The sequence below is a fragment of the Stegostoma tigrinum genome, chromosome 8 (genome assembly GCF_030684315.1).
Source record: "Stegostoma tigrinum isolate sSteTig4 chromosome 8, sSteTig4.hap1, whole genome shotgun sequence".
NCBI lineage: Eukaryota > Metazoa > Chordata > Chondrichthyes > Orectolobiformes > Stegostomatidae > Stegostoma > Stegostoma tigrinum.
In genome coordinates this window covers 42,481,701-42,493,722 of record NC_081361.1, presented here as the reverse complement: position 1 = coordinate 42,493,722, position 12,022 = coordinate 42,481,701, and the positions used below count along the sequence as shown (strand labels likewise).

Genomic DNA, 12,022 nt, shown 5'->3' with positions numbered 1-12,022 from the left:
TGCAACCACCTTTGGAATACTGTATTTCAGGTCTGATCACCACAATACAAAATGTTAGGGCAGCTGTAGAAAGGCTACAGAAGAGTAGAAGATAACAAAGTGTGGGGCTGGATGAACACAGCAGGTCAAGCAGCATCTCAGGAGCACAAAAGCTGATGCTTCGGGCCTAGACCCTACAGAAGAGTAGAATGGTTTTGAGAGGTTGAAGCGATTTGGTTCATGCATTAATTATGTGGGAAACTGTGATATGTTTTGAGAGGAAACTTAAGTGCATGTATACATTAAATATTGAAACTTTAAAAGAATAAATGAGTAGAATGCCCTCAGGTTCAAATGCATTGACGTTTGGTCATTCTGCAGCAAGTGGCTCACATTGGACTTCCTAAATTGAGTAACCTGTTGAATTTCTCTCCAGTAGCCATTTAGCTACATTAGGAGTTTAGTAGATGACACATCACTTGGCTGGATGGGTGCAACTACAAGAACTTCAGAATATTAAAACCAGTTAGGCATGGCAATAATGCAACACTATCACCTTCAAATTCACTGTTAAGTACCACGTTTATTTTGATGCTCCTTCATATCATTGGGAAAATCTTGGAATTCCCAACGTGACAGCGTCTGGGGACACTGGGCAGCTGTGGTTCAGAGCAATGACCCTTGACCACTGCATTGTGAACTCGACCCTATGTGGAAAGACAAAAGTGGCGTGTGAGGTCACACCCAGACCAGAGCGTGCAATTCGTGAGCTGCAAACTAGGTCAGGATTTCCAGAACGCAGAGGAACATTTGGCCCCAACTTCTGGTCAGCCAAACTAATGGGGGGGGGGGAATGCTTACAGTAAATGAAAGACTAAGAATTGCTGCCAATTATTGGGGGAGAAGAGAATTCTTTCTGGATCCATGGTTTGGCTTTCATGTCAAGTGACAAAGATACGAGAATCCGAACATAATCCAAAAAGACAAGCTTCTGCATCAAATCTGTTCCCCACTCAAGACAGCCGGTGCTTCATGAACATAGACTAGCACCAACCCTGTCATCACGACTATCAGCAAGTAATCTTCTGAGAGAGGCAAGAAATATCTGAGTAAGACTCAGAGGAAAAAATATATTCTGGAAAATTTCTTTCTAATCTCCTCAAGACAATCGGAACCAATCCACGTCACAAAGTTGAGCCATATTTTGTTTTCAGAATATTGCAATGTGACAGTTTCTCCCAGCCCCATGTGGTGCCTGCTATATGTCATCATTCACGACCTCAGGGTTTAGATTATATTAACTTCAGCTAGACCTTGGCGGTCAGGTCTTAAGCTTTGGTTCAACATTATCATTTAAATGCTTGACCAAAATGGCCATTGCTAAGCTTTAACATCTAAAGCTGACTGTTTTGTTACCTTTAACAGGCCGGTCAGACAGCCCTGATGCTGGCTGTCAGTCATGGAAGGAGCGATATGGTTACAGCTCTCCTATCTTGTGGTGCTGATATAAATATCCAGGATGATGACGGATCCACTGCACTCATGTGCGCATGTGAGCATGGAAATGTGGAGATGGCTAAGCTGCTTTTAGCTCAGCCACGGTGTAACACTGCATTAACTGATAAAGTGAGTACAGCGTCATTTAGTTTTAGCTCTGCTCTCCTTTCCATTCACTTCCTTCTCCTACCCTCTTCTTTCTCTTTGTTTTCATTCGTTACTCATCCTTTATCCATTCTTTGGCTGCTTGTTTTCCCCTCTTCATTCATTAACGTTACCTCCATGTGTATAATTTTCACCCCCTCAATCCATTAGTTCATACAATACAATAAGAACAGAAAGTGCTGGGTAAATCCAGCAGATCTAGCAGCATTTGTAAGTGAGAAACAGAATTCACATTTTGAGTCAACATTTTAACAATATGACTTTTCATTGGAACCCTGTCAGATCTGTTGAGTGTTCTCCAGAATTTTCTGGTTTTATTCTGGATTTTCTGCACCTGCAGTATTCTGCTAATTCACAAATTCTGTATTGTCATTTTCTGCATAAAAATGCAACAGGTTCTTCTTTGGTTTATCTTTGGCTCCACCTTTTTTTTTATTTGTTTACTACGTTAGCCTTGATAAATCCTCAACTGAAACTTCTTTATTCGATAAGGGGAAACTGGGAATTTTTTTTTCGGTATATCACAACCTTCAGGCTTTCCAAATCCCATCTTGTATAATGATGGATGACATCTAATAACAAACTCATACAGGACACAAGAAGAGGCTTGGCATTTGATTGTTGAATCTTCACTCACCTCTAGCCTTTAAGTTTTTTTTGTTGCCACTTATAAATTTCGCAATGTTAACAATTAGTTATTCTATGTTCTTCTCCAACCTCCACCTACACAATGGTGTAATCAAATCTCATGGAGCTGTCGCTCACTCCCTATTTCCAGGACCTCTAAACTGCGGAATGCAGATGCCTACTTCTTTTAGCCATTATTTTAGCCAGAGAGTTCTCTGCCTTTTAAAACACAAGCCTGTCATTAATCAATCACAAATCCTTATTTGCCTTATATATTCTTCAGTCACAGAATTCAGCTCCTTGTGTGGTGCTAACTTTCTGCAAAAACTTCCACCATTCTGCCCGTTCCCCATAGAGATTGCACATTTTTTCTCAGCAGATATTCATCCATTTCCTTTACGAAAGCCATGACACACACTATCTCTATCAAACTCTCAAGCTGCACATTTCTGATCTTATCACCTTACTGCATAAAAACATTTTCCTCACATTGTCATTGCTTGCTTTGCCAATCACCCTCACTCAGTGTCCTCTAGTACTTGATCCAACCAGTCTTTATGACCGTACATATTAGGCCCAGAGCCTCTTAGTTTTGAACACCTCTGTCAAATCTCTCTCAACATTTTCTTCTCTATGGAGAAGCATCTGTCATTAGGAATTCAACAGTTGGATAACCAGATGGGCTTCTCGGTGACTGTAGACATGAATTTCTGTCTTTACCATAGCTAACTTTAACTTCATGATACAATAATCACTGCATCCCAAGTCATTCATTAGGCCTTGCTACCCAAATTCACTACCATTCTTACCACTGTTTGGAACTGACAAGCTGTTGAAAAGTGAGCTACAGCACAGACACTTCTGCCTTATGTGCTTCATCCTCCTGCAACCATGCTGATCACTCTTTCCCTCTCTGACTACAAACACTTATTCTGCAGAGTGACCACAAACAGAAGTGTACTATCCACAAACCTGTTAGCCTCCTGGATGACCAGAGTGATGCCAGTTGCTGCTTAAGCTTCAAAGTCCAAAGTTTGAGCAGCTCCAGCTGATGACATTTGTGCATATTCCGGTTATCCAGAATATAAGAAATGTGCTGGAATTCCTGCATGGAATAGAATGGAGGTTCCATACAACCAAGATGTCCTGCAAACCCTCCATTTATTAGACTATTAACTGACTCAACAGAAATAAACTTAAGACTTAAATAAAATCTCAGCAATCAGTTGCTTTTCTTATGCTTATGTCACTTAATTTGCACAAAGATTAAGTTATATGTTTTTATTTATCTCTAAGAACCTATTGCTGCAGGTGCCATGTGCACTCCTCTATAACCCGAATATTTGTGTGAATAGAATTGCAGTATTTCTGGTCCCACATTTAAGTTTTTATCATTATTTGAGCTGATAAGCTTAATTTCAAAACTGAGGTTTTGTCGAGGATTTCATGTTACCCATTTCCTTTTGGGACTGTAATTGACATTTACACTAATGGGAGCAAGGTTCCCCCACTCTCCTACCTGAACCTGTTGCACTGAGCTATCACACCCTCAGGACAGAAGTGCTTACAATGTGACACAATTTGGTAATTTCAAGCCGATCACAGCAACAGTTGGTGTGGGAATTTATACATCATTGCAGTGGTGCAAGTGAATTTGTGCTCTTCTGAGCTTTTAATTGAATTTCATTGTTGAGATAAAGTAGAAAAAAACCTGGTCTGCTTCAATATATGAAATTTTAAATACTTGATAATAAGTCTCCAGTATTTTGAGTATGCAAATCAAAGAAGCTCCTCAATTAGAACCTTCAGTTTTGTGAACAGAAAAAAGTAATTAAGATCATTATATTTAAATACTATTTTCACTTCCTGCAATTAGCTGGTTAATTTTGGACATATTAAATTGTTTGGTCTGTTTTTGGAAATGAGGTTTCGTTTTTTTTAGATACTAAATAAAAACCGAAAGAACTGCAGATGTTATAAATCAGGAACAAAAACAAAAGTTGCTGGAGAAGTTCAGTGGTTCCGGGAGCACCTGTAAAGAAAAACAATCAGAGTGAAGATTTCGGGTCTGGTGACCCTTCCTCAGAACTCAGTTAACTCTGATGTTTTTCTTCACAGATGCTGCCAGACCTGCTGAGCTTTTCCAGCAACTTCTGTTTTTGTTCATGTTTTTTTAGTGTCTTTACTGTTCATGCACATTAATTTGATACATATGGTTTATTGTATCACTGGTAACATGTTAATTGCTACTGAAAGATTATTTCCAAGGAGTATTGTTGTGATTGCTACTGACTATGTCTAAAGTAATTACAGGGATTGTTTCAAGCACCTCTGGGAGTCTTATGGTGGTTGTCAGTGACATACAATAGTAACTGTACTTATCATTTTAACCCGGGGTTCAGAGGAGCCATTCCTCCTCCTGCCTCGTTGTGACCCTTGGCAGGCTCGCTATGTCACATGCTTTATGAGCAGATTGAAATTAAGTCCCTTTTGTTTGATCTTTGCCAGAAAGACAAAGGAATGCTTTTGGGAAGGAGGGTGATGTCAATTTCCATGAACCAAATAAAAAAGTGCTATTAAAATTGAGCTGTCTGACAGAACTACTGGCCCCGGTTTTATTATTCTACTCTTCTTTTGGGAATAAGCCTCATCTCTATTTCATCATTTCCCACACCTCCGTTGTTTGAAGTGAGATGTTTCACATGCAGAGTGTGTTCAATGCAGGCTTCATCGCATCTGATTGGAGCATTCCTGAAAATGACTTTAGAACATAACACTGGCAGGAATATGCCCGTCGACAAAAAGTCATCGAGGAATACTTGTTGTATGCCCAATGTTTCACATTATGCTCCTGTCTGTTGTTTCCCTGCAGGATGGCAACACTGCTTTGACCATTGCACAGCAAGCTGGGCAGAAGGACATTGTTGTACTGTTGAACACCCATGTGGATTGTGGCATGTCATAGACTCGTAGAGTCATACAGCACGGAAACAGACCCTTCGCTCCAACCAGCGCATGCTGACCACATTCCCAAACTAAACTAGGCCCATCTGCCTGCTTTCGGCCCATATCCCTCCAAACATTTCTTATTCTTATCCAAAGGCCTTTTATAAGTTGCAACTACACCCATATCCACCACTTCGTCTGGAAATTCACTCCACACATCACTGTGTAAAACAAAAATGCCCTTCCTGTCTTTTTTTTTAAACCTATCTCCTCTTATCTTAAGAATATGCCCCCTTGTCTTGAAATGCCCCACCCTGGGGAAAAGACATCTGCCATTCCCCTTATCCATACCCCTCATGATTTTTACAAACCTCTGTAAGGTCACCTCACAACTTCACATGCTCCAGTGGAAAAAGGTCCCAGCCGATCCACCCTTATAACCCAAACCCTCCGTTCCCGGCGACATCCTGGTAACTCCTGCTTTCTATATTCTCTCCTAAGCCATTTATATAAATGACAAAAATGGACCCAGCACCAATCCCTGTGGAACACACTAAGTCTGAGGCCTGCAGTCCAAAAAACAATCTTCCACCATCACTCTTTGATTCTCACCATTAAGCCAATTTCGTGTCCAATTGGCAAGCAAACCCTGAATCCCATGTGATCTAATTTTACCAAATAGTCTACTGTGCAGAATGTTGTCAAAAGCTTCAGTAAAGAGCAAGTAAACAATGTCTATCGCTCTGCTGTCATCAATCTTCTTGGTGTTACTTATTCAAAAAACTCAGTCAAGTCTGTGAGACATGATTATACAACATCATGCTGACCATCTCTAATCATTCCTTGTCTCTCCAAATGCATATTAATCCTATTTTTTCAGCAACTTACCCACCATTGAAGTCAGATTCACAGGTCTATAGTTCCCTGGCTTCTACTTACACCCCTTCTTAAACAGAAGCACACAATTTGCCACTCTCCAGTCATTTTGCACCTCAACTGTATTTATAGATGGTGCAAATATTCCTGCAAGGGGCCCTGCAATTTCCTCCCTAACTTCCAACAAAGTCCTGAGATAGACTAGATGAGTTGCCAAAGATTTATCTACCTTTTATATTTTCCAAGACCTCCAGCACTTCCTCTTCTGTAAGGCGAACTATTATCAAAACATCAATATTTATTTCCCTAAGCTCTCTGACCTCCATTTCTTCCTCTACAGTAAAAACTGAAGTGAAATATTCATTTAATATCTCTCCCATCTCCTGAAGTTCAACACAAAGACAACCTTCTTGATCTTTAAAAGGCTTTATTCTCTTGCTGTTCATGTATTCTTTGAATTAGCCTTAACCTTATTTGCCAAGGCTATCTCATATCCTCTCTTTGCCTTCCTGATCTCCCTCTCAAGAGTGCCCCTACACTCTTTATACTGTTCCAATATATTCAGTTGATGCCAGTTGTTTATATCTATTGTATGATTCTCCTACCTTTTTAATTTACATTCCATGCTGCCCCTGTTATTCCTTCACAATGAGAAGCAATCAGTTTCAAGGCATTTATTTTGATCTGGTTGTTATGCACAGCACAACTTCACATCTCCTAATTGCTCATTTGAAAGCTCTGACAACATTTTGAATTAATTGAATTATCCCAATTATTTCAATTTAGGATAATAAAGTGTGAAGCTGGATAAACACAGCAGCCAAGCAGCATCCTTCCCCCACCGCATCCCAAAACCAGCCCAGTTCGTCCTGTCCCCCCACATCACACAGCCAGCCCAGCTCATCCCTTCCCCCACCGCATCCCAAAACCAGCCCAGTTCGTCCTGTCCCCCCACATCACACAACCAGCCCAGCTCATCCCTTCCCCCACTGCATCCCAAAACCAGCCCAGCCTGTCTCTGCCTCCCTAACCTGTTCTTCCTCTCACCCATCCCTTCCTCCCACCTCAAGCCGCACCTCCATTTCCTACCTACTAATCTCATCCCACCTCCTTGACCTGTCCGTCTTCCCTGGACTGACCTATCCCCTCCCCACCTATACTCTCCTCTCCACCCTCTTCTTTTCTCTCCACCTTCGGTCTGCCTCCCCCTCTCTCCCTATTTATTCCAGCTCCCTCTCCCCATCCCACCCTCTGATGAAGGGTCTAAGCCCAAAACATCAGCTTTTGTGCTCCTGAGATGCTGCTTGGCCTGCTGTGTTCATCCAGCTTCATACTTTATTATCTTGGATTCTCCAGCATCTGCAGTTCCCATTATCTCTATTTCAATTTAGGCTTTAGTTTGTCCTCTTCAACCAGCTATTTAAAAGGTGCATTTATGTGTGATAATCCATCTTGAATTGCTTCTCCCATCAGATCTTCCCATCTTCACAAAGGAAGCTGACTGTTCCAGATATACAACTTCTAATAATTTTGTAAAACTCCTTCCCTGATTCAACACAATCAACACTAAATTCTGAGTTGCATGTATGTTGCCAAATTAATCTTGTGCAATCATCTCTGAATGCCCTAATATTTAAGATACATAAGAGTGATGATTCACATAACTAAATTGTGCTAATCCCATTTCAGTTCTGATTAAAATATTCAAGCACAATGCTCACTGTAAAATAAAGGATTAATACAAACTGTTAATAGTTAACACTGTTCATTAGTAATATTCATATGCTTGCAATCTCTTCAAGTTTGTGTATTTTACAAAGATTTTTGGAAAGCAGAAGAACTTATTGGTGAACATGCATTGTCATTGAGCTGAAATGTGATGGATTCAACAATAACTACAGTGCCAAATCACTTGCCATTTTACTCTCATCACCTAAGCAGAATTTTGTTCATTTGTAATGTTTCTTGCTTATGAAAATTCAGTGTCTTTATGTATCACTAGCTAACATTAAATCTTGTCTACTACTACTGCAATTTTGCATATTGTTGTGTACATTTTTATATCCATCCTCACCCTGGTGATCAATACTTGTCAGGTACTTAATCACATGGAACAACCATGAGACTGTTTACATTCACAGTTTATAGTGGATTCTAAATAATGGGAGTGTATCCAGGATCTAACAGCAAATGGTCATTATCATTCAAGAAACATTTTTGGGCATCAAAATAGTCTATTTTCAGTTGATTTGGCTAGAAAACCCTACTGTGATCTAACTAGAGAAAGGTGTTCTGCCTATGTACAGCCTGAGATGACATCTTTTTCTCTGCTTCTATCAATCAAAAATCCTGTGACACAAAGTTGAAAAACAATTGTGCAACCGGTACGAGAAGATTTGACCAGTTACTTTGAGAGATTAGTTATCTCTTAAATAAGTTTTGACTACAAGGTGTTAGAGTCACTTTTCATTCATTTCAATGGTACAAGGAATGATCATTATTAACTATCATTTAACAATTCTATTCTGTAATTGATGTAAAAGAAACTGGTTTATCAATTGGAAATCATGCTGGAATTTAACTGGAGTTTTGGCCAACGCTTCTTTAAGGGGAACAAATGTTGCACCATAAGTATACAATATCGATACACACAAGGGCTCTATCTGATCATACTCTAGTCCTAGATGCAGACAAAAGTGGTTTAAAGCCCCACTACAGTGAAACTTGAACATATGACCTAAGTTGGCATTTCAGTGGAAAGAAGAGGAGCTGTTCTGTCAGAGGTGCTGTCTTTCAGATTAAATATTAATGGAAATGTTTGCTGACACTAATGCACCAATGGTGATTTCTCACTGTGCATGCACACAATATGAAGCCAATTTTTCAATTAAAATGAAATAAATTAGTTTAAAAAAAGTAAAAGTTTTACTTTCTTTAACAGCCTTTTTCTGTGACCTCTGCGTCTCACTGTATGGAGGACTCTGCTAAATTGTCATTTGTGAGTTTACTCAGATTACTGTTCTGTTCCTACTATTCACACATAGTTTCATTGGAACTGTGACCAATGGATCCAGCCACAGCTTAATGCTGTGACCATAGGGCTGCAAAGGTGCAGCAAGCTCAGGACCAGCAGCAGCTGCTGTACAATTGTCACATGAAGAAGTCACGGCTGAAGCTCCCCTCGGGTTGCAGAGGAGGGACATTAGGCACAGAGTCTATCATCCTCGATACCAGTTCCTCCAGGTAAGTGAGATGTATTGGCACTGCAGACTGCTGATGTCCTGCAGCAATGTCACAGAACTGTGCCAACTGCTGGAGCAGGACTTGTGAACTGAAGGGGTGTGTGATCCCCCATCAAGGAGACTGCTGCACTACATTTGTTATGCAATTAGCTGATTCCAAGAATCTACTGGGGATCTGCGATCCTCTATCGACAAATGTACCAAAGCTGTAAATCCATGTAATCTGTGCCAGAACACACCATTTCATTTCATTTGCCTGTGGCAGGGTCAGTGCTGCAGCCTGAGCAATAGGCTTTGCCAATACAACTGACTTCTCCCAGGGCCTGGGTGTTATAGGCAGTACATTGCTTCATATTGAAAGCATCTTGTAATGCAGCAGACATCGCCAACTAAAAAGAGTTTAATTTCATTGAAGTACAAGTAATCTGTGATCATCATTGCCATTTCTTAAAAGTTTGCTCCAGGTACCCTGGGACATGCCATGATGCTTATATACTTAAGAATTCTCATGTTCCTGCTTCATTTCAAGTGTTGGTGTTTTACAAGAATAGGAGGTGAGGGCTCCCTCTACAACCATGGCTGATAACTCCATTAAGCAACTCCTGACTGAGGCCAAATATAGATACAGTGCGGTCCATTCTTTGACATGGGCCATCATGGAGCAGAAAATAACTCTTTAAGATAAGGTTCTGATGCTCGGATTGATCCCAGTTGTGTTTAGCAGTCCTGACAGACTGTGCTGCATAATCCTAGCAAGAGTTGCTCCTCAGTACAGTATCAGGCAAAGACATGTTGCTTGGGCTGGGAAAGCAACAGCAGTCTTCCAAGGAGGAAGCTGAAGACATTGAGTGGGAGAACCATCGTGGTATTGAGCAATGCGCACAATTAGCCATGCAGGATTTAAGTGACACTTCCCATAAATGTGAGCTCAGTGCAGTGATCCCTCGTGAATTGTAAATGTGTTGCCACTCAAAAGCAAGCGATCCCTGTTCATTCCCACGGGCAAATGCAACTTTGCTTTGTTTTTTCATCTACTTTCCTTGTGTTCAATAAAAGTCAACATTTCAGCAGTTTGAAAACGTTCCAGTATGTGATGCTGCCACATTGAACAATGAGAAGATGTTGACATTTGCTGGGCATTAGCGAACGCGTGGGACTCCTTCAGATTGAGTTCTAACATGACAAGGTAGTAAGGACAGATAACCTGTATGGCTTGAATCTTGTAGCTCCAGTTACAGGGAGTACTGATAAGACAGATGATGGCATGAAAAAGCAATACATTTATAAACGTGAGCTAGTGTTTGTAATGAAGTGGTGCCTGTGTCAGCTATGCTCCTTCAGAAGCTTTGCTGTGCCTTTCTTCTCCCACTACCTGCCCTTTGAAGGGCAGCACCCAGCTGGCAAAGCTCATCCTGGGACAAAGCTGGGCTTTGAATATGGCACTAGTGCCAGGAATCCTGGGACATCCCAGCAGTGGTCAGGACTTCCAGTGGTGAGCACATCATAGCATGTGATAGCACATGGAGGGCCATTAGAGGCATGGTGCATATGTAATAAGATGAACTGTGGAGAATTATGTGAGAAATATAATTAGAACTCTCAGAACAAAACCCCCAAATTGATGCTTCGACAATTTTTGGCAAACTTTAGTCCATAACTTCCACGCACTTAGCATTCCAGTCACGTTGACAAAACAAACAGTATTCTATGGGAGAGAGATAATGGGAACTGCAGATGCTGGAGAATCCAAGATAATAAAGTGTGAAGCTGGATGAAGACAGCAGGCCAAGCAGCATCTCAGGAGCACAAAAGCTGACATTTCGGGCCTAGACCCTTCATCAGAGAGGGGGATGGGGTGAGGGTTCTGGAATAAATAGGGAGAGAGGGGGAGGCGAACCGAAGATAGAGAGAAAAGAAGATAGGTGGAGAGGAGATTATAGGTGGGGAGGTAGGGAGGGGATAGGTCAGTCCAGGGAAGACGGACAGGTCAAGGAGGTGGGATGAGGTTAGTAGGTAGGAAATGGAGGTGTGGTTTGAGGTGGGAGGAAGGGATGGGTGAGAGGAAGAACAGGTTAGGGAGGCAGAGACAGGCTGGACTGGTTTTGGGTTGCAGTGGGGGAGGGGAAGAGCTGGGCTGGTTGTGTGATGCAGTGGGGGGAGGGTACGAACTGGGCTGGTTTTGGGATGCAGTGGGGGAAGGGGAGATTTTGAAGCTGGTGAAGTCCACAGCGCAACCATTGGGCTGCAGGGTTCCCAAGCGGAATATGAGTTGCTGTTCCTGCAACCTACAGGTGGCATCATTGTGGCACAGCAGGAGGCCCATGATGGACATGTCAGCTAAAGAATGGGAGGGGGAGTTGAAATGGTTTGCGACTGGGAGGTGCAGTTGTTTATTGCGAACCGAGCGGAGGTGTTCTGCAAAGCAGTCCCCAAGCCTCCGCTTGGTTTCCCCAATGTAGAGGAAGCCTCTCTACCTATTTATTCCAGTTCCCTCTCCCCATCCCCCTCTCTGATGAAGGGTCTAGGCCCGAAACGTCAGCTTTTGTGCTCCTGAGATGCTGCTTGGCCTGCTGTGTTCATCCAGCTTCACACTTTATTATCTAGCATTCTATGGGCCTTTGTAATTAATTTAGTTCCTGTCCACTGGTATTTACTGTTTTCAGCATTTGGGCCGATAAATTTCTGCAGCC

At 41.7% G+C, this 12,022-nt stretch overlaps 1 protein-coding gene across 1 annotated transcript in view; it reads left to right on the top strand.

Annotated features, from left to right (window-relative positions):
• Positions 1–8,110, top strand: part of LOC125456467 (KN motif and ankyrin repeat domain-containing protein 1-like) — an 80,236-nt gene extending 72,126 nt beyond the window's left edge. The window contains exons 10-11 of the mRNA XM_048539588.2: positions 1,405–1,605; positions 5,141–8,110. Of these exons, the coding sequence (XP_048395545.2) occupies positions 1,405–1,605; positions 5,141–5,233 (294 nt within the window). The 3' untranslated portion in view covers positions 5,234–8,110. The remainder of the gene's footprint in view (positions 1–1,404; positions 1,606–5,140) is intronic.
• Positions 8,111–12,022: the final 3,912 nt, after the last annotated feature.